At 38.3% G+C, this 23,586-nt stretch overlaps 1 protein-coding gene across 5 annotated transcripts in view; it reads right to left on the reverse strand.

Moving 5' to 3' along the window:
• Positions 1-23,586, reverse strand: part of Acaca (acetyl-CoA carboxylase alpha) — a 208,039-nt gene that overhangs the window by 141,309 nt on the left and 43,144 nt on the right. For all 5 annotated transcript variants that reach the window (XM_038324765.2, XM_038324766.2, XM_038324764.2 and 2 more), the window contains 14 exons: positions 20,275-20,484; positions 19,444-19,614; positions 17,337-17,498; positions 16,863-17,026; positions 15,465-15,615; positions 14,260-14,363; positions 10,446-10,527; positions 9,912-10,057; positions 8,085-8,235; positions 6,684-6,818; positions 5,796-5,942; positions 4,809-4,997; positions 3,809-3,909; positions 3,023-3,111 (listed from right to left, as the gene is read on the reverse strand). In XM_038324765.2, coding sequence (XP_038180693.1) covers positions 3,023-3,111; positions 3,809-3,909; positions 4,809-4,997; positions 5,796-5,942; positions 6,684-6,818; positions 8,085-8,235; positions 9,912-10,057; positions 10,446-10,527; positions 14,260-14,363; positions 15,465-15,615; positions 16,863-17,026; positions 17,337-17,498; positions 19,444-19,614; positions 20,275-20,484 — 2,002 coding nt within the window. The remainder of the gene's footprint in view (positions 1-3,022; positions 3,112-3,808; positions 3,910-4,808; positions 4,998-5,795; positions 5,943-6,683; positions 6,819-8,084; positions 8,236-9,911; positions 10,058-10,445; positions 10,528-14,259; positions 14,364-15,464; positions 15,616-16,862; positions 17,027-17,336; positions 17,499-19,443; positions 19,615-20,274; positions 20,485-23,586) is intronic.

The following is a 23,586-nucleotide window of genomic DNA, read 5'->3' on the forward strand; positions in this document are numbered from 1 at the left end:
CAGAGAGAATGAATCAGTTGTTTCTGTTACAGTATGAGCTTCCTGTCAGTAGTATTGATAAACTCTTCTTTATCCTGAGGTCATAAGGATATCCTAAAATTTCATAATTTTGCCTATTTGATAGATGTTTAAGTCTTTAATTTACTCAAAATTGGTCCTGAGTGTATGGAATGAAGTGTGGATGCCTCGCTCATCATCTTGGTATTGTTTAGCTATGTTTTCTCCTTTTCCTCTTGATCACAACGACTGCTCTATCAAGAAATGAATCACATGCATATGGATCTACTTCTGGGTAATTATGTTTCTTTTATCTATAACTCTGTCCTTTCATAAATGTCACAGCTGTTTAATTATGATGTCTTTATATGCAAATCTTGGTATCTCATGCAACAAGTATTTTTAATTTTCTATTGCTTTAGAATTCATCTTGTTGTTTCGAACAGAGTCTCACTGGGTAACCCTAGCACTTGCTGTGGAGACCAGGTTGGTCTTGAATATACAGCAATCCTTCTGCCTGTTTTCTGAATGTTGGGATTACAGCTACAGCTACTTTGGAAATATCTTGGCTATTGCCAGAATTCTGTATAAATCTTAGAATTAGCTTGATAAGTCTCACAAAGATACCTAGAGGGGTGCTTATTAGAATGCTAACAGTTGACAAAGTGAATTTAGGGATAACTGATACCTTTGGAACAGTGTCTGTTCTTGATATTTACCTAGCTATTCTTCACTACTGTTCACTCATTAGAATTTCCACCGGAAGAGGACTGCGTGCTTTTAACTGCATTTGTACCTTTATATTTTATGGGTTCTAAGTGCAATTTGAAATAGTATATTTTTCAAAACTGTTTTTCTAAATAATTGCTGTAAAAGGGTCTTTTCAGGCTGTACCTGATGGCACATACCTGAATCTCAAATGGCACTTGGGAGGCAAGGGGGATCTCTATGAATTCAAGGCAAACTTAATCTATAAAGCAAGTGGGAGGAAGGCCACAGCCACAGCCACAGAATGAGAAAAATAAGACCCTGTCTAAAAAGTAAGTAAATAATTAAAAAGAAATCTTTTCTGAAGTGTTGAGGACTGAACCCACAGCCTCATGCATGATAGCCAAGTGCTCTAGGCTGGAGTTACCCCCAGCTACAACTGAATTTTTATTTTTTTAACTTTTTTACTCTTTTAGTTTTTCAAGACAGAGCTGTCCTAGAACTTGCTTTGTAAACCAGGCTGGCCTCGAACTCACAAAGATCCCTATACCTCTGTCTCTTAAGTACTGGGATTAAAGGCCAATGACACTATGCCCGGCTGCAACTGAATTTTATATGTTTGATTTGTTTGTTTGCTTGAGATCCTGCCTCTTTCTCCCAAATAAAGGTGCTCACCACTAAGCCTTGCAGGTTTGACTTTCATACTTAGAAATTTTTGTTTGGTTTTAAATAATTTAGTAATAAACCTGGGGGTTCTTTGAGACTTCCAAGTAGGCACTGAATTTCTTGGTGGCCAATCTTAATTACCACAAGTTCTCAAACCTTTTTATTTTTTGAGACAAGGTCTCATGTAGCTAAGGCTGGCCTTGAACTCCTGATACTCGTCTGTCACCATCTCTCAAGCTCTGGGATTTGAAGGAAAAGTCTTCATGCTCTAAGATTTCCTAAATCCTTATCTTACTGCAATAGCAAGGACACCCAGCATGACTGACGCTGAATGGACACAGTGATACCACTGCTTTCATCTTAAAAGTAGAATTTTGAACAAGCTGCCATTATGTATGACTTAATCATGAGAAACTTTTATGGGTCATCTTAACAAGTTTAAATATTCTATTTCAGGAGTAAAGATGTAACTTATTGATTTATCCCCAGCATAGTAGTAGAGGTGGGAACACGCCAAATAGCAAAAATATCATTTCATTCCATACTGATATTTGTCCAATAATTTTATCCCTAATATCTTGAGATAATGACTCTGTTTATTCTTTCTTACTATACTAGTACATGGTAAATTGACTGCCCCTGAATTTATCAACCTTGCTTTAATTGGCATAAAGCCAACGTGATTTAACTTGCTAATATCTGCTTGGGGGATTTAGCTAGTTATAAAGGGTAGAGACAGCTCTTAAATGCTGCAAAAGTGAGCAGAGCATGGGAAAAGAGAACTTGGTGTTACACTGCCATCTTGTGGCAGGATGCCATAAACAACAAAATGTTGCTTTAAAATCTTAACCAAGGTATTTATTTCACTCTTAAAGACTATCCTCTGGGCTCTGAGTCTTCTGCATGGACGGGCTCTGTAGGAGCCTTCTCAGCTTGGTCGATCACCATCCTGGTCCAGGGGGGAGTTGGGAGGACCCTGATCTTAGCATAGAGTGGGGAACCCTGATGGCTCCTTGGCCTTGAGAGGGAGGGAGGGGAGGTTTGGGTGGAGGGGAGGGGAGGGAAGGGGGAGAAGGAGGGGAGGGAAGGGGGAGGAGGAGGGAAGGAGATGGAAATTTTTTAAATATAAAAAAAAAAATAAACCATGAGAAAAAAAAAATAAAATAGTTTCTGATATCAAAAAAAAAAAAAAAAAAAAAAAGACTATCCATCATTTAGTGAAGCTCTTCAGAGAAAGTCAGGGATAAATTCCAACCAAATGACACACTAAAAAGTAGTGAAGATTTTAAGCCCTTCCCATAACCCTTGGATTAGTTGCTGAGAGGCAAGCTCTTCAGAGAGGGAATTTCAATTTCAGTCTGGTCATGACTCAACCAACTCTCACTACACAAAGTCAAGAAGATGTCAGCAGGGAATAATAATCTCTACAAGAACATTTCAACCATTCCTCAGAAGGACACTGGATTATGTTATGTTAGTGTTCTTTTTCACACTGGTGAGGTATAGAGGTTTTAGTTTTTCAGGGAAGTTAAGTAAGAAAGAAAGTTTGTTAATGGGAAGAAAGTGTTAGTATCAGGGTGAACTGGCTTAGCTCTTACACAGTAATCAGAACTACAGACTTCCTTAAGGGAGTCCTTAGGACAAAGCTTACCATTCTGAAACTGTGTCTCTACACGCAGGTACTGTCGAAGCAGATCCATCACCACAGCCTTCATGTGGCCACGAATGCCACTTCGGTACCTATGAAGCAGGATAGACCAATACTATTAAATAAGCTCAATGGGCAAAATTACTTTCTAGACTTTCCCCTGAACTGTCTTCCCTCTGAATATCGGACAGACTTGTAGCTTGTATTTTCAGGTTGAAAATTCAATCACCCAAACATATTAACTTAAATTCTAAGCTGAAAAGTAACTTCAGTGCATAAACCTTTTATAAAGAAAAAGCAGAAAGGGAAAATAAAAAGCACCCCTACTTTTCATTCCCCAGACTTTGTATCCTTATCTAATGACACTGCGAATTAGCTTCCACTGCCGAGTCATCATCTAGCTTCAAATGGCTAAAGAACTTTTGAAAAGTTTAAGTATCTTAAAGTTGGAAATGCTTTGGATAGCTTTTTAGTTCTAATACCTGGATCAATAAAATACAAACAATAAACACATTGGAGTCTACGTTAAAAGAAAAATTAGGATCTTCATCAAAATAGCAATAAAAAGAAAACAATAGTATTTAGAGGCCATAATAACTGACAGAATATTTTGAAAACAGCAGAAATACTGAATGAGTTAGGTCATAATGATAAGAGAGCAAAAAGACGCAAGGCACTTTCTGAGAGATAAAGTTCTTCCTTCTCTCTTAAAGTTAGATTTGAAGTAAATGTTTACATGCCCAATTGAAAGCAAAGAAGGCATGAGACTCGGGAGACCCACGTGACTACCTCTGCACCAGCTGGACAATGCTCTGGGTGTTCATGAAGAAGACTTCCCGCTCAGATTTCCGGTTCAGTGTAGCTGCATGACTATCTAAGATGTTGGCAATCTAAGGCAAAAGAATTAAGAAAAATGAAGCCCTTCCTATCAAAGGGACCCAATGCACATTCTCTAAATGACCACCACTACCAAAAAAATCTTCTTGGTTATATAACATAACTCCTATCTTTGACATGCTGCTGGCAGTAGGAAGTTACTAGAAATTTAGAAGCTTGCTAAATAAACAAAGGCTCTTAAAAACCCTTTCCCAGATACACTAATGATTACATCACAGAACTACATTAACCAGAAACTGTGATGGGCAAAAGTTGGTCTAAGGTCAAAATCCACACCTTACTCACTTACTTACTTCCCCAGCTTTACTCCCTATATAACCCTTCATTATAACAAAGGATAAGGACTGCTGAGGTAGTCGGAGAGGGTCAGGCAAACAGATTACCAATATCCTTCATGTCACTCTTACAAAAACAACTCTAGGGCTGGAGAGATGGCTCAGCAGTTAAGAGCATTGCCTGCTCTTCCAAAGGTCCTGAGTTCAATTCCCAGCAACCACACGGTGGCTCACAGCCATCTGTAATGAGGTCTGGTGCCCTCTTCTGGCCTGCAGGCATACACACAGACAGAATATTGTATACATAATAAATCAATCAATAAATAAATAGATATATTAAAAAAAAAAAACAACTCTTAATCAGGGACTCTTCCCGAAAGCAAAGTGATAAGGAATACACAGCCAAAGCTCACTTTTCCTCGCAGAGTATAAGATATTCTACATTGTACATATAATGTTGCCTTATTGGGCTCATATCCTGAGGCAGTTTTGTAAAGGATTCAATGCTTACAGTGAAAAAATCACACAGTAGGAAGGAACCAAACAGAGAGGCCTCCTAGAGCATGAATTCCAGTGGCAGTCAACAGAATATAATGACAGTGTTACTCCATAAATACCTGCTGGCTGGGAAACTGACAGAGGACTGATGTGATGTTGCTAGCATACTGAGCCATTTCCTTCTTAATAGACTTCTCCACATTGAGGGGGATACGGCCAGAAACACTGGTCATGATATCCTGCAACTCTAGAAGAGGCAGGGAGGGATCTCTGAGAGTCTTCATCAATCGTTCTACCCAGTCTTTTACCTGAGGAGAAAAAAATAATCAAATGAGATACAAGGTCAATACAATTCCCAAAATAAAATGAGATAACTGAATCTACTCTACTTCAATGTTCATGCTTACTTTAGATTTATTTATTTTATTGCGTGGAAATGCATCACATGAATGCTTGTGAGTTACGGATGGTTCTGAACCATCATGTAAATGCTGGGAATCCATGTTCATCAAGAACAAGTACTGTTAACCCTGAGCCTTCTCTCCAGTCCCTAGTGCTTACTTTAAAACTGCAGCACAAACATCAAACACTGCCCCAGCCTATAGTTCAAAAAGAAATAATCCCAAGCAAATGACAAAACTAAGAAGGACTCAAAATGTCAAGTCAATTCAAGCATGGTGGTATATGCTTTTAATCCTAGCATTTGGGAGGCAGAAGCAGAGGCAGACAGATCTCTTGTGAGTCTGAATTTGAGGTCAGCCTGATCTGCACAGTCTTGAGTTCTAGGACAGCCAGAGCTACATAGAGAAACCCTGTTTCCAATAAGTAAGTAAATAAATAACTTCAAGTCCAACAACAAAATGTGGGAACATAGCAGGTCAAACAACTTTTCCCAAAAAAACATTCTTTATGAGTTCAAGATGTAACTCAGTGGTACAGTGCTTACATAGCATGCTTAAGACCCTATGCTTAAGGCCCTGGGTTCAATCCCAAGCACCAAAAAGGGGGTAAGGTGGGAGAATCATCTTAAAAATTCCTCCTGAGAAATGAAGTTACCTAGAGAATCAAAACATCTGTACACCCCTTCCCGAGAAAGCAACTCATACCCTGCTGCTGAAGAAAGGATCTGGAAGGCAGTATCCATTCATTACATTAACTAGGTTATCCAGGACATAGTGGAAAACTCGATGGAGCTTCTCGCCTCTGAGAGCTGTGCTCTGGATCTGTGGCAGGCTACCTGTGTGAAGTTCAGCCTGTGGATCACAAGAAATCATCATTCATTACCATCTGCTCTGGACATAAACACCAATACAATTCAGTCACCATCAAAACTGAAATATCCTTTCATTGTACAGACTCTGGCGAGAAATCAGTGAATGAAACACTATGAGAAAATGACAGAATCTCAGATTTATACTGGCTAATGCAAACTCCAGTTCCACAGTACTACAGGCACAAATACAAAGCACAAAATCAGAAGGAAAAAATAATTATGAAAAAAACTGACAAGAAGTTAACTGTGGTGACATATACTTGCAATCCTAAAACTTGGGAGAGAGAGGCAGGAAGAGGAGGAGTTCAAGATGAAAAGAAAGAAAGGACAGGGGTAAGATCACTCACTGCACAAGAATCAGACCCCGAGTTCAGATCCTTAGGACCTACACAAAAAAGCTGGGCTGGACCACACCAGCACTGTTAGGGGACAGAAGCAGAACTGCTGGCGCTTGCTGGCTGCCAGCCTAGCTCAGGTTCAGTGAAAACCATCTCCAGGGAATGAGGTGAAGAGTGATAAAGCAGGTCACCTAATGCCCTCCTCTGACACACATACACGTGAATAGCACATACATACTCTGACATACATACATGCAAAAAGGGAGGAAGGAGATTAAGAGGGAGAGGAGGAAAAGATTGGAGAGGAGACGAGCTGTCAAATCAAGCTCCTCCAAGTTCCTGTGTTTCTCGCTCTCGGAGTGATATCCTAATGCCTTCCTTACCTGTTGGACTTTACTGGGGTTGTCCAGCTGCATTTTGGCTAGCACACAGCCAGGGTCAAGAGCTGCTCCAGGTCGTTTGACATAATGGATGCACCCAGAGTCTACAGCTGTTAAAGTCATCACCATCTTCATTACCTGTAATGAATACAGAATAGTTAAAAGGACAGTTTTCTCCTTAACATCTAAGCTGGAATACACTTAGTTTAACCCTCCAAAAATGAGAATCTATCAAAATCTCCAGTGAAGTAATTAGGCAGGCAACTGGTAAATTTCTCAGAGAATATCTGAGGATTAAAAACAGACACTATTGACTCCTGTTTGTTTTTGGATTTTTGACTGCTTTCATGGTTTGCTGAACCCAAAGCTGTCTATGTCACTAAATCAGTTTGCTATGTAGCTAATTATGACCTTGAACTCCTGGCCCTCCGGCATATCAAGTGCTGGGATTACAACACTTTTCTAAACTAAATATATTTTGCTACTGTTTGTGAATTTACTTGTCATCATACCAACATTTACCACACCTTTCTCCTTACTGGATACCAGTCACCAGTAAGTACAACTTCTAAATCTATCACTAACATCTTTGCTGCAGTGTCTCTGTGCTAGGTCATTTCATTTCAGGCCTAGAATACTTTTTTCTTTTTATTTATTTATTTTGTGTGGACATTGTCTGTGTAAGAGAGTCAGATCCCCTGGAGTACTTTTAAAAACTCTATTATGAGATATAGTCCCTTTGTAACATTTACCTCCAATAAAGTCCACCAAAACCTTCACTCTAGAGCCTAAATCCCATCATACCATATTCTCACTTAAAATCCTTCAATGATTCCCTGTGGGCCTCAGGACAGTATAGACTCCATCATATTCTCAATTTCCTTCTATGGAGTTTTTACCTGTCACTCCACATCAAACCCTAATCTATGCTCAATAAATTCTACTGCAACGCACTGTCTTGTTTCTGTGCCTCAATGTCAAGCACTGTCTCCTGCCCATCTTCACCAGCTATCTATCTTTTCAAAAGGAAGGCTAAGCAAGTGTCTCTTCGTTTAGGAGCCTTTCCTTACCTCACACCCTATCTTAGGGTTGGGTGACCCTCTTGTTCTTAGAATCCATCACACTTCACTACTCATCTGCTTTGTGCCCAGCTCTACCAGCACACTCTACAGCAGTCAACAGTTAGCACAGCACTGTCACTTAGTACTCTTGCTACTACAGTTTTTAAAGCTCAGGTGTCTTCCCCTGTCAAAGGAAAATAGTGAGGTTTTGTTTTTAAATCTTAAGGTTCACAATCTACACTAAATTAACTGATGTTCTTCCTTTCTGTTAGTTCCAGTTCTAGCCTATTTCCACCAACCTATGTTCCCTCCCATGACCCAATAGCCTATTCCCCACCCTGACCTCAATCTCAGCATAGCACTGGCCAGCAAACACATGGCCTCCATCTTCCACGATATACTGGATTAACTTCCCAGCAGAAGGTGAGCGCATTACAGATGGGTCATTTTCTTTCTCAAACACACAGGTTTTATTGCCAATTGTGATTCGGTATCTAAGAGATAAGTAGAACAGGCAAGCCAATAAAGCACTCTGGTTATAAAGCAAAATGAGAGAAATGTCAGTCTTAAAAACAATAAGCGTGGTGGCGCACGCTTTTAATCCCAGCACTCAGGAAGCAGAAACAGCTGGATCTCTGTGAATTCAAGGCCAGCCTGATCTACAGAGCAAGTTCCAGGAGAGGCTCCAAAGCTACAGAGAAACCTTGTCTTGAAAAACCAAAAAACAAACAAACAAACAACCCAAAGAAAATGTTATCACATATACAATGCACACATACAAACAAAGTATTCGCTTTATCTTTGTTTATAATTTTTAAGTTGTATATCTTATATATCTTATATTTATTTAGTTTACATGCAGTTGTACCATGTGTGGGTATGTGCATTTATGGAGGTCAGAGGACAACTTGCAGGAGTTGGTTATCTCTTCTGCCATGTGGGTGTCAGGGATTAAACTTAGATGTCAAGCAAGTGCCTTTATCTGTCTAGCTATCTTGCTGGTCCTTATTTAAGATTTTAGTAACAATCTTCAGTCAAAGGTTAGATGAAATAAATTATGATATATTCATATACATGAATACAACATAACCTTTAAAAAAGAATACTTATATAAAATACAAAGATAATGATACTACAATAACTAATAACCCCTCTTTCATTTTTCTCCCTCTCTCCATTCTATTTCTTTCTCCGAAAGAACTTCACTATGTAACCGAGCCTGGCCTCAGTCCTCTTCAGCTTCCTCAATGCTAGAGTTAGAGGAATGAAATACCAGGCTCAGCTATAATATTTGTGGAACAATAACTATATTGTAGCAATACTTTATGCATTCCAAATAGATCAAACCATTCAGTTCTCACAACAATATGGCTGGTGTGATATACTACTGAAAAGAGAGAGAGAGAGATGCAGAGATCTGAGAATGTAGTACAGTTGGTACAGTGCTTGCCTAGCATGCACGAAGCTCTGGGTTCAGTCCTGAGGACCACATAAATCAGGTGTGGTGATGTATAGTGATAACTTCAGCATGCAGGATGTAGAAGCAAGAAGATCATAAAGAAGTTCAAGATCATTATGTATACAACAAGACCTGAGCTATGAGACTGGGGAGTGGGGGGTGGAAGATAAGAACATTTGCTGTTCTTGCAAAGGACTGGAAATAAATGATAAATTTCTATACTCAGGCACATGTAAGTGACATAAAATAAATATTTTTAAAAAAGATAAGTGTAAATAGTATTTAATAAATAATAATTTGTGGATATATTTAAAGGAACAACAGTATGCACCTATGAATAATTTTTATATGATTATATAAATTCTAATCAATATACAAAAACTATCAATTATTATAGTTTGCTTCAAAGGTAAATTACTTTTCATTGTCTACTGCATTGGAGGGGTAGGGAAACATGTTTTCTTTCCTTAAGTGACAGGATCACATTAACTTGCATATGCTGGCCTTAAACTCCTTCCCTCAAGGAAGAAAGAACTCAGCCTCCTGAGTAACTGAAACCACAGACACAGAACACGACACCCAGCTTAAGAAATGTTTACAATCATAGACATGTTTACAATTATAAACACTTTTGTACTCTTGGAATAATCCTAACAGTAAGTGGAAAAGTTAATACAATGGCAAGCAATTAGACCTTAAACAGTCACTCACCTATCCACTTCCTCCTTCATGTAAGTGGTATAACTGCTGCCATCATAAGATAAGAGCAGTCCACCATCACTCAGCCGATGCACGTCAACTTCTACACATGAGCCGTTCATGATCACCACGTAAGAGTTGGGAGACTGTCGAGTCACCTGCAGTAAACAAGGGCCGGAAAGACAAGCACAGCCTGAGACACAATGTAGTATTTCAAAATAAAGGTTAAGAAGTTGTCAAGAAGAGAGTGAGGTACACCAGTGTTAATTACACCTGTTACCAGCAAGCCGGGGAACCAGCTGTTTTTCTCTCTTCCAGCTGTTCCCTGCCTCTTCATTATCTCTTGGAAGTATGTCAAAGTGAGAAATAACTACATTTTCACAGAATTGCCAAATACCGATTCCTGACACTGACACAAATAATGACTGGAATATTCCAATTCGTAAACAAAAGCAAACTTTCTCTGTCTCTCAGCCTAAGAAAACTAGCTTTAAGAACAGAGAGAAGATAGAAACTAAAGTGTAGACTTTGTTGGGGATTGCATACCTTAAGTACATATTTGATTCCTTCATAGATAAGTTCAACATCTACTGTGTTCAGAAGTGTGTGAGCAGGAAGGACTTGACCCCTGAAAGAATGACAATATATGACACACTTACTTCTATAAAGTTCTAGTAGGTTATAAAGAAATCTCAAAGATTACTGATTGTGATATTTCCTGAAATAGTAATAAGAGAAAAAAAAACTAAATAAATGCCTATAAAAGAGTGATCATATATATTATGAAAAAAGAGTGAAATTTATTTTTTACATTTAATTGTGGTATTATATACAAAACATAAAACTTACTATCTACGGGGAATGGAAGAAGGCCCAAGTGAGTGATATTCTGAGTGAATATGTGCTGACAGGGACACAGGCATACCAAGACCTCAGAGCCTCAGACTCAAGGAAAATGGCAAAGCCTTCCCAGGAAAAGGCTCAGAGAAACTGCAAAGCCTTCTCTTCTAGTTGACAGTGTGTGTAAAAACTTCCACCATAGCACTCTTTGCCCAGACATTTAGAATCTAAAGACTGTTCCTTAAAGATATTGTGCCTTAACACGATTACCTATGCCTGTATCTTTCTTTGATCCAGCTCCACACATAAATCCTGCTCCCCTGGTTATCATAATACCCTGCCTCCTGGTTCAGCTGTATGCAATAACCCACCTCTCTGTTCAATTGTATTTAACTTCCTGGGTGCTGTGATTTTATCATGAGAGAGCTCAGTCCCCCCAACTCCAGCTACTTCTCTAACCATGTATCCGGCTACCTCCCAAATGCTGGGAATAAAGGTGTGTGCCACCACTGCCCAGCCCTCTACTTTTTTTGTTTTGTTTGGTTTGGTTTTAATTTTTCAAGATAGGGTTTTCCTGTGTAGACCTAGTTATCCTGAAACAAGCTCTGTAGCCCACACTGGCCTTGAACTCAGAGATCTGCCTGACTCTACCTCTCAAAAGGCTTGTGTCACCATCACCCAGTTTACTCTAGCTTCTTAAGTGCAAAGATTGTAGGTGCGAATGGACCACTAAGTCTAGTAATTTCATTTAAAAGAACAATTAATAGATATTCTATATTTCAAAAGGATGCATATTGGAAAACAGCCAGGTCTACAGAACGTTACAGGATGGCCAGGGCTACACAGAGACAGAGAAATCCTGGCTCAAAAAAAAAAAAAAAAAAAAAAAAAGCTGAAATAGGATGATTGTTGTCACAAACAAAATAAGTCAGAATTTGAAAAACTAATAAAAACAGGGAGCACTAAAGAGAGGGTAGCTGAGTTACTGATAGCCAGTAGATATGAGTGAAGAGTATGTACGTTATCTATACTGCTTACAGATAGTAACTAATAAAAGGCAAACTATGAGGCAGGGTATGGAGGCATACAACTTTACTCCCAGTGCTCTGGAGGCAGAAAAAGGCAGAGCTCTGTGAGCTCCAGGCTGGTCTCCACAGTGAGTTCTAAGTCAACTAGGGCTATACAAAGAGACCCTGTCTCAAAAGACAAAAATAATTAAACAAAATTATGCCATGTGTTGTAGGATATGCCTGTAATCCAAGCACTTGGGAGGTACAGGTAGAAGAATTATGAGTTCAAGGCCAGCAACAGCTACATAGTGTATTTGAGGCCAGCCTGGAAAAACATTAAACATTATGCTCTCCCCAGAAGATTATTTCAAAATTCAAGTTTTTGAAATTAATTAAAAATAGAATGTTGGGGGGGCTGGAGAGATGGCTCAGTGGTTAAGAGCATTGCCTGCTCTTCCAAAGGTCCTGAGTTCAATTCCCAGCAACCACATGGTGGCTCACAACCATCCATAATGAGATCTGGTGCCCTCTTCTGGCCTGCAGGAAGAGTACTGAGAATACTATATACTTAATAAATAAATAAAAAAAAAATAGAATGTTGGGGCTGCAAAGATGATTTAATTTTTTTTGTTCCTTTTTTCCCCCCTCCGAGACCAGTTTCTCTGTAGCTATGGAGCCTGTCCTGGAACTAGCTTTTATAGACTAGGCTGGCCCTGAACTCACAGAGATCTGCCTGTCTCTGCCTCCCAAGTGCTGGGATTGAAGGTGTGTGCAACCACTGCCTCTCTGAAATGGCTTAAACATTTAAGAGCAAGTGCTTGCTGCTCTTCCAGAAGTTCTGAGTTTAGTTCCCATCTTACATGGAGTAGTTTACAGCTGCCTTTTAACTCCAGCACCAGCTTCTGTGTTTTACAGGCATTCACACATATGTGCCACACAGCTTTTGTTTTCTTTTGTTTAAAGAACAGTAGGCTCAAAATGTTGATACATCTATAATGCCAGAACTCTGGAGACTAAAGCAAGTGGACTGTGAATTAGAAGCCAGCCTGGACTACTTAGGGATAAACATACAATGTGATAAACATACAATGAAACTATCTCAACAAAACACAAAAACTAAAAGAAAACTAAAGGATTTATTAATGAACTTTTACATGTGTAGGGATTCCATTTAACTAGGTTAGAAATGCAGTTGAGGAATAGAAATGAGAAAGAGTGGACTGGTGTGGGGGCCAAAGTGTTCAGGGAGTTGAAAGTCACACCGAGGGATTTAGATTTGAGTCAGAAAGGAAAAGCAAGCTGCTGAAGGTTTTAGTGTATGAAAATAACACAGTGAGATATTTATCACAGGGCTTGAAACCTCAGTTCAATTTTCAAAAAATTTGCTTCTTTTCTTCCTTTCAGATACTTTGAAAGGGGGCCAATATAAGTCTAACAACACAGAAGGAAATAAAGTGCCTGCAGTTAAAGTGTTTGGATGTGATTAGTCCTTTGGACCATTTCCCTAGGGACTTGGGCAGAGCTTAGTCTCTGGAATCAACGTACAAAATTAGATCAGCTTCATACATGCTTGACCCTCCACTTCAAAGACTTTGAGGTCATCCGAATATCAGCCTCAGTTATTAATTCCTGAAATGTGCTGCAGGTAATACAGGAAATATTTAGGGTTTGATGCTAGGGAGAAATACTGGACTTCATCCCTACGGTTTAAGGAGCTTTTCTCAGGAAACTATGTTTGCTGCAGTTGGATTTCAGTGTTGAAAAAAATTAATTAACCTTGGAGCTGGGGAGATGGCTCAGTGAACAATGTTCCTGCCATAAAAGCATGAGGATATGAGTTCAGATTCCCAGTGGCTTGGAAAAGCAGAGCACAAAGACACGTGTCTGTAACTCCAGCGCTGTGCTGATGGTAGTGGGGCAGCTGGAATGGTGAAGATAGGCATATTCTGGGAGTTCACTGGCCAGCAAACCTAGTTGAATTAGTAAACTCCAAGTTCACTGAAAGACCCTAATTTCTAAAAATAAGGTGAGGCCAGACATAGTGGCACATGCTTTTAATCCCAGTACTCAGGAGGCAGAGGAAGGTGGATTTCTGTTGAGTTTGAAGCCAGTGTAGTCTATACAGCGAGTTCAAGTATAGCCAGGAACCTAGAAAGACCTTATCACAAAAAATCAAAAATAAAAACAGGGAAACCAAATAAACAAAACAAAAATCCATAAAAATAAAAGTGCAATCAAAAAAGATACCTAATGTTAACCTTTGGCTTCCAATCACATGGAGGTACACATGTACATACCCACATGAACATGTACATAACACATACACACTTAAAAAAAAGTGACCTGTTCTACGGTGGCATAAACTAACTTCCAGCCATCCCCCATCTCCTTTGCCATCATCAGTTCATGAATAACAACTAGTACTCATACAGTGCCAGAAGCTGCAGAAAAACAAATGGGGCTTTGAGCTGTAGTCCTGTACTCTCAACCACTGGTTGGCTGGCATGTACCTTTCTAAGGAATGAAGGAAGTTAGAGACGCTATTCCTCAGGCTCACATCTGCCACATGGAGAGCCCCACACACAACTCCCAACATGGTATCAGGACGTTCTGCCTAAAAAAAACAGAGGACAGATCAAAAGCATGGTCATGTGACACCAAAGCAAGTAAAATAAAGTCAAAACCGCCAGGTGGTGGTGGTGCACGCCTTTAATCCCAGCACTTGGGAGGCAGAGGCAGGCGGATCTCTGTGAGTTCGAGGCCAGCCTGGTCTACAAGAGCTAGTTCCAGGACAGGCTCCAAAACTACAGAGAAATCCTGTCTCAAAAAACCAAAAAATAAAAATAAAATAAAATAAGAAAATAAAATAAAAACCAAATGTGTTATGAAGAAACATTCTTATTTCTGTACTGATTTTTGGCCCAAGAATGGTGGTATATATCTGCAATCCCAGAACCTGGGAGGTAGAGGCAAGGAGATCAGAAGGTCAAAGACTATCCTTGACTACACAGTGAGATTGAAGCCAGCTAGGACCACAAAAGAACTACCTTTTTGTTTTTAATTTATGTTTATTGTATGTATGTTGTTTGACTGCGTATACGTTAAGTGCACCATACATGTGCTTGGGCCCTTTTGAGGTAAGAGGACAGCATCAGGTCCCCTGGAACTAGAATTACAGTGGCTGGCTATGAGCCACCATGTGGATACTAAGATCTGAACTAGGTTTTCAGGAGAGCAGCCAAGACCTTGAGAAAAAATAAGGAAGGACTGATACAGATGTAAAGCCAGTTGCTGTTCTAATTCTAACACTGTTATCCATCTCCCTTTTTTCTTGTTTTCTTTCTTTTCTATTTGGTAGTGAATAAATGCATAAAAAAATATCGATAATTAAAAAATAAAACCCAATGTGAAATCCCACAACTTTCAAATGGCTATTCCAACTGCATAGAAGTTCATTGAGATGTATAGACTTTGAGTCTGGTTAACTATCATTTGTGGGTAACTTTAAATTGCAAGTTTTTTATGATAAAATTTATAAATTTTTTTAAAAAGAAAAACAACAAAAATCTCTATATTTACCTTTAGAAATTCAAAAAAATTTTAAAAAAATAATTTTCCTTCTTTTCTCTATGAAATTTCACTGAACAAATAAAAGAATAGCTCAAAAACAGACAAACAATCCCCAAAGCCATGTGTTCAAGAGGAGAATACACACCTGCACTTTTTCTGCAATCAGTCTGTCCAGCCAGCCAGTGTCAATTCTATTCAACTGAAAGCTTTCTGTCTCCAGTAGTTTAATCAGGTACTCAACTGTAGTTCGAAAGTCACCCCGAATAGACAGCTCCTTCAATGCCACCACCATATTTCTAGGGGAAGCAAAAGAAAAAAAAATATTACAGCAACAAATATTTTAGTTTTTACCAATCATTTGAAAGAATCGTTCCATTCTTTTGGAGGCATAGCAGGAAGACAGAGTTCCAAGAACATGAAGATATAGCTGTAAGCCAGCTCATTTTCATGTACTCTAGATAGGAGAGCTTCCAAGAAGTCGGTATAAAGGAGTATTGACAGATATTACCAAAATGCATGAGCAAATTGAAACCATTCCTCACAAAGAGTACAGACAGAACCACTCTCAGCTTTCACTTCTGGGTTTTTATCACTCTAGTCATTTACTGCTGACTATTTAGAACTAGGGCACTAATTTTCTACATCCTTACATCTTAATTTATATATTATCCTTACTTTATAAATCATTTCCATGCAACAAAATATACTTAAATGCAATAGCTTAGGAAACTTTGACAAAATTTCCCTACAAGGAAGGAAGGAAGGAAGGAAGGAAGGAAGGAAGGAAGGAATTATTATAAAATATGTACCAGTTTACACAAATATAAATGGTTATTTTATCCATTTTTCATAAAAACAAGCAAGATTTTAATATTTTAAATGTCAAGACATCAAGGTGATTGTGGCTAATAACACTGCATATTTGAAAATGCTAGGATTGCATACTTTAAAGGATTATCACCAGAATTACAAAATGGTAAAAATGTGAGGTGATGCAAATATTGGGGAGCTTGATTCCACAAGGCATGCAAAAATCAAAGCAGCATGTGGCATACCAATGTATACATACACACACACAAACACATTTATACACACACATATACACACACACACGTAAACATTTTACCTGTCAAATTAGAAAATAAGTTGTTCACAGCTGTGAACACTGTGAGGCTGTAAGTGAAATCACAGTACCCAAGATGCACTTTATTTTATTCTGACAGATACAGACCTTTATCTATAAATTATCTGATACCTAATTCATGGTCAAAAATCTACATCTCCCCAATAATACTACCATTACTGTAAAAACAAAAACAAAGTAAATGACTCATGTGTTTAAAAAAAAAATCTTGCAAAGACTCACGAGAAGCAGAGAAACATCTGCCAAGAACTACAGAATGAAATACAAGATCTGCCAAGTACAAACTAAGATAAATTTCTTCAAGTAAGCTTTCCACAGCAGATGAAGGATGGTCATACCTTCACCAAGGATTAGCCCAATTTTATTAAGCAAACCACAATCAAATGTTAGTATACTCACGAAATTGCTTCTTCTCTATTTTCTCCCCAGGAAAAGCAGTGACCGAACTGGGAGTCAGCAAACTCATGAAGTCCCCCAGCAGCAGCAACACTGAAATAACCCCAAACGTTCTTATTGCTTCGAAAATTAAGTTCCTGAACTGTTCCTGAGCTGGGCTTAAACCCCTGTTAGAAAGTGAAGAATATGAGAGACTACATCATACTTCCAAAGAAAAGAAAACTGGTATTCAGGATTCAGGCTCTGGGATCAAGCACAGCTGACCCAAAACCCATGCAAAGCCAAGGCCAAGTGCTATAGTCTCACAGATGCTTCCTGAGTCACTAAAGTGAAATTAAATGGTCAGTGCAACAACCACCAAACATCTGTTCTCAGAATCTTTTATAAATTTCCCTCTCAAAATGAAGTTCCAAGGCTTTTAAAAAGCTTGGCCTCAGACACTTGTCTTAATATTAAGCCGTGTAAGTGAAGGGTTACCTCATCTGGGTTTTCACTGGTGATCCGAGCAGCAATTACATGGCCCCTTGGGCAAGGAACATGAGCAGAATTTTCAAAATCAATGGGAGCATCACCCCAAGGAGATACTCCATACATCATACGAATATCTTTGATCCTAAATAGAGGGATCCCCATGGCAATCTGAAAAGTAACAAAACACATGTAATTTTCCACAGTCCCCTTTTGTTAACAGATGGAAGCTATCAAAATACATAACAGTTTTTGCATTTTTTGAAGTTACTACAAAAAACTCTACTTTTGTATCCCATATTCTACACTTATCTAAATTACTTATCTAAATTTTCAATGATCATCCCCCTTTCCTACAATATTCCCAAATTCCTAATGCAACAGACAGAGATTTTCTTCTACAATCATTTCTCCATGGATGGGTAACAATAAAATTATCCAACACAACAGTCAGTCAAGAAGTTTAGATAGCTAAAATGTCTTAACATTACAGTTGTCTCTAAGCATGCAAACTACTGAAAAAAGTAAATGAGCCTTTAGACCTTTACTTGGGAAGGGCCAGGGGCCGCTCCTACAAAGAGAAGATAAGAAAAAGTAACTGGGGAAGGATATGACCAAAGTACAAAATAAAAATGTCTGAAAATATCATAATGAAACCTTGTCTGTTTGTTTGTTGAGACAGGGTCTTACTATGTAGCCCTAGCTGTCCTAGAATTTGCTATGTAACGCCAGGGAGTGGCAGCTCACACATTTAATCCCAGCACTCAGGAGGCAGAGGCAAGCAGATCTCTGTGAGTTCGAGGACACCCTGGTCTACAGAGTGAGTTCTAAGACAGCTAGGGCTGTTACACCGAGAAATTCGGTCTCTAAAAACAAAAGAAAAAATCAAAACAAAACAACAACAACAAAAAACTTGTTATATAGACTAAGAGCCAATGAGATGGTTCAGCAAGTAAAGTCACTCACAGCAAAGGCTGATTATCTGAATTTAAAACTACCCATGGTAGAAGGAGAGAACCAATTCCCAACAGTTGTTATATATCTTACAAACACATACTGTGGAAGATGCACACCCATACACAAAAATAAATGTTTAAAAAATATATAAAGAAACCCACAAAAACCCTTGAGTTTTTAAGAGGAATATGCAAGATGTTCTCATTATGAGCCAAAACTAGGTCATACAAGATTATCAGCTAGGCACTCTGTCATGTACTTGTAGTCCAAGAGACTTGAGAGAATGGGGTAAGAGGACTGCTTGAGATTAGATGCTCATTGGTGTCCACACTAAGTTCAGCATCAATGTGGTCTGTGCAGGGAGCAGAGACTACCAGGCTGCCTAATGGGGTGAACCAGCCCAGACTGAAAATGAAGCAGGTTAAAAATAATATCTAATATCATCATTTACTTATGCTATTTACCATAGTATTTGTTTCCCAGGCTGAAATAAGACCACAGAATTAATAGCTACTACTTTATACATTATTTTTTAAGATAAGTAATTCTACAGTCTTTCTTGGAAAATATTGACAATTACCTCCATACAGAGTTGCTTCAGTAAATAAGACTAGAAACAGATATGGGGATTAACACCAACATTATAAAGTTTACTATAATTAAATAATTAAACAAAGCAGATTGTTTTAAAAAAATTTTTACAGTATGTATATGGATGTTTTATCTGGGCACCACATGCAGTGACTGTAGAAGCCAGAAGAGGGCATAGGTCGCCTGAAACAGGAATTAGAGACTATTGTGCACCACCAAGTGGGTACTGGGAATCAAATCTGGGTCCTCTGGAAGAATAGCCAGTTCTTTGACCACAGAGTCATCTCTCCAGATCCAAAGTAGACTGACTTTAAAGAAAGTCAATCTTTAAAGGCAATCTTTCTTCTCAAAACAGTTTATTGGCTGTTTCTAGCTAAAAGATACAGTAGTATTTTTTTATGTTTGAACAAATCAGAAAACTAAACCATACCCACACAATTCACATTTATGAGAATGAAGATAGGTGTGGCTATGCTTATATGTTCTCTTCTCTCATCAGTCTTTCAGGTATCTCTGAGTTTCCCAAATTTTCTAATCTCTAACTTGAGTCCAGGTCAGGATGACTCACCTGGAGCTGTGCTGCAGGAAGATTGACATCAGCTACCATCTCTGTACAAGGATGTTCAACCTGCAGCCGTGGGTTCAGTTCCAAAAAGTAGAAGCTTCCATCCTGGCTGTATAAGTATTCCACAGTACCAGCACTCACATAGCCAACCATTTTGGCAAGTTTTACCGCACACTTAAAGGAAGATAAGAAACTGTTTAAGTCTCTCACCTAGTCCAATCATTGCATCACTGTAACTACACACAGCTGTCAACTACACAGTGCTTGTACAAGCCACCAAAGACACTGAACCACATTCAAGAAAATCACACCCGTCTGATTATTATGCAATGTCCTGGGACATGGATGACAAAAATCAGTGAAAAGTGGGAGAAAGCAACCTCCCATCAGACAAAAGGGCATAGTGGAAAAACATAGATGGTAGCAAACTCTTCATTGTTTTCTAATTTCTAAGTACAATCACTATACCTGGAAGAAGACTTGATGTTAGTCAACCCAGCAAACTATATTTGCTCTTCATGAACTTGTTAAAAATCCCAACTTGTTTCTTATCTATCTTATTCAAAATAGTGCACTGGCTTTTTGTTGTTGTTACTGTTGTTGGTTCTGTTTTGTTTTTTAGGATTAACTATTTTTAGACTTTGGTAAGTTTCTTGACAATTTTCCTAAAAGAACAACATCAGAATATGTTCCTCCAGGAAAAGGAAAAAAACTATTATCCATTATCGAGAATCACTGCTTAAATTTCTTCCATTCCCATAATAGTGTAGTATGAGTTGAGTGAGATCTGTCTCTGTTTAGGAAAACAGCAATTAAAGCATTTAGTAGACACACCTGTTCCATATGTTCAAATACTGCTGGGGTAGCAATAGCAGCAGGAGCTTCTTCAATGATCTTCTGATGTCTGCGCTGTACAGAGCAGTCACGGCCAAACAAAGAAATGGCATTGCCGTACTGATCTGCTAGAATCTGGACCTCCAGATGACGAGATTGTTTTGCTAGTCTCATTACAAATATAGGTGATCCAGGTACTTCAGCTTGAACCTGTGTTGGAAAAGGAAGCAAGAATCTTAAGTAGTAAGGATTTTTTCTAAATTGAAAAGTTGGTTTGCTTTCAATAAGCAGTGCCTAAAAATTTCCAAGACTACATTAACAGTGGGAAGGCTTTCCTCTGCTTTGCTTCATATGGTCTCTCTTTCTCTAATAGTGTAGAATGGGTTCTTCATGAGGCAGTCGAGGGCTCATTCCAATAAGGAAACTATTATCCATTATCAAGAATCACTGCTTAAATTTCTTCCATTCCCATAATAGTGTAGTATGAGTTGAGTGAGATCTGTCTCTGTGTCTACCTAAGCTTCAGAATTTGTATACCATTTCTGCCACCTTCTGTTGGTAAAAATAAATCAAAAGACTAGCTGGAATCCAAGAGTGAAAAAGAGGATTGCTCTATTTGATGTTAAGAGACACGATTTTACACCGTAAGTAAAAATGTGTGAAGAGAAAAGCATTTTCGTGATCATCTTTGCAACTTATGTATTGCTATTTTCTATATTTTTGGTCTCCTGCTTGAGTCTAAATTTTCTTCTATATGCCAATGATTTATTCTTCCTTAAATTGCAACATATTTAATTGATATACTGATATCTTAATTTTAGTTACTGTAGTTCCAGTCCTAGAATTTTTTTTATGATTTCTAGTTCTCTACCCAAATTCTCAGCCTTGCCTTTAATTTCCTTAAATGTACTAAGCATAATTACTCTAAAATCCTTGTCTGATAGCTCCATTATCTAAATTCTTGGTTTTGAATCATGTAATTTATATATCTACTTACTTTAAATTGGTTGTTTAATATGCTACACGAAAAAAATTAGTAGTAGTAATTTGAAGTACTATATATATAATCTTCTCTGGAGAGGACGGACATTGGCCTTATGCATGCAGATGGGTAGGAGCATTGGCAATTGTAAACATAATACCTGAATCAAGGTAAGTGTTTTGAATCTGAGATTTAGTCCCTATGAGAGTCAGTCTATTTCTGGTTCATCTTTCTGCTTTGGTATAGTCCTTCAGAATGCCAATATAAAACAGAGTTCTTGGGACCTCTAAAATTACTGTACAACCATCTCTAAAGTCTAAATTTTGTCTTCTTAGTCTTATAAGACAAATGAAAGTTCTGAACCAGTTTCATAATTTTCCTTCTTTCTCCCTGAGAAAGGAGCTGGTTTTTTGTTTGCTTTTTGAAGCTGGGTCTTACTATGTAGACAAGGCTGTCGTTAAGTTTAGCATGCTTCCTACTCCTGAGTCCTGGTGTTAGGGGTGTGAGCTGCCATGCCCAGTTAGCTGTTTTACCTTAAACTAGAAGATAGCTCTGTGAAAGAAAAAAAAATAATAATGTCTTCAACTCCCAGGCTTATCTCTAAGTTTTTGTTTCTTCTAATTTTTTTTTTCCATTTTTTGGTTTTTTGAAAAGAGGGTTTCTCTGTGTAACTCTGGCTGTCCTAGAACTCCCTCTGTAGACCAGGCTGGCCTCTAACTCAGAGATCCATCTGCCTATGCCTCCGGAGTGCCAGGATTAAAAACATGCATTACCACCTCTCAGTCTCTTATAATTCTTTACCATCTTGAAAAGTTTCCAATCTCTTAACAGGCTTTAAAGAAAAAAAATCTAATTCAGTTTTCCTTTCTTGTCCCCTACAATATAGCTAAAATCAAGAACGACCTTAATTTCTGATCCCCCTGCTCTTTATGGCCATACCACTGAACATGTCTAATCTCATCTGTTTACACCTATTTTTGTGTATACATATGTACATAAACCTGATTGTATATAAGAAGACAGGCATGCACCACCATAAATGGTTCATAACACCAGGGCTTAAAACTAAAGGCACCCTTCACAAAAAAACTAACATTCTACTAACTAAACTACTAAATCAGTGACATGACTGTGCATTTTTAGGTGCTTTTGAATAGGAAGATTGATTTAGCTAGACATTAATTAGAAATTAAGGACTTTCACTTTAAACAAATTCTTAGTGTTCCAGAGTCTTCATATACTTAATTCCAAGCTAAAAGGTAGTTATGAAATATCTGTTATCATTAATTAAAATACTTTTACATTATGAGAGTAAGCCTTTTTTTCTGAACTGCATGAAACAATCTTGCAGTCTCCCTCTAACACAATCTACCTACAAAATTAAACTTTACAAAAGGAATATAATGAAAAGAACAGGTGATAATCAACTTGACATTCAAAATAAATGTAGTAGAGCAATACTTTTATAATTTTCTTTATCAAATCATAGCTTTTCCTCTTACCTCTTGAGAACTAAGCAAGAAATTTGCCACTGAATGAAAATAGTGTGAACAAAGAACATACACAGAAAAGGAGGGTAGAAGGAGGAATATTTTAAAAAGTGCTAGCAACACAAGGTAAAACATGTCTCTCAATTTTCTTTTTTCTTTCACATCTTTACTTGAGTTTTGGTGGTAGAAGAAAAGAAAAGGAAACAAGCTTGTGAAGGTGACTTGTAGGGTAGAAAAGGAAAGAATTTGGTCTCCCTTTTTCAACTTACCTGTAGTATTGCCACATAAAGCAAAGGTAAAACCAAGAGAAACGAGAGGATAAGCTTTCTGAGGCACCCAGTCCACACACACTGAGAATCTATCATGAGGCTCCTGTGCCAGGGCGTAATTGCCATAGAGCACAGGCGAGGGTATGGGCTGCTGACCAACACAATACAGAACATGGAAGAAACTCAAGGGCCTCCAGCCAACTTCACAAGAAGTAAGGAAAAGCCTATCTGAGAGCTTGGCATCAGGCCAACATAAGGCCAAGCAGATGAGTGTATCCCACCATAGAATGTAGAATAACATTGTCTCTTCTTACCAACACAGTGTGTGAGGCACACACCATGGAGAGAAAAGTTATCTCTATATAAGAAAAACTAGTGCTTGAATTACATAACTGAATGAATTTACACTGAATTGGATAGTTCATTAATTAACTCCACTCCTATGAACAATCAGATAAAGGCTATAAACAAAGCTAAGATTATATACACATAAAAATACAAACTCGGGAGGCAGAGGCAGGCGGATCTCTGTGAGTTCGAGACCAGCCTGGTCTACAAGAGCTAGTTCCAG

The sequence above is a fragment of the Arvicola amphibius genome, chromosome 4, assembly GCF_903992535.2.
Source record: "Arvicola amphibius chromosome 4, mArvAmp1.2, whole genome shotgun sequence".
Taxonomy (NCBI): domain Eukaryota; kingdom Metazoa; phylum Chordata; class Mammalia; order Rodentia; family Cricetidae; genus Arvicola; species Arvicola amphibius.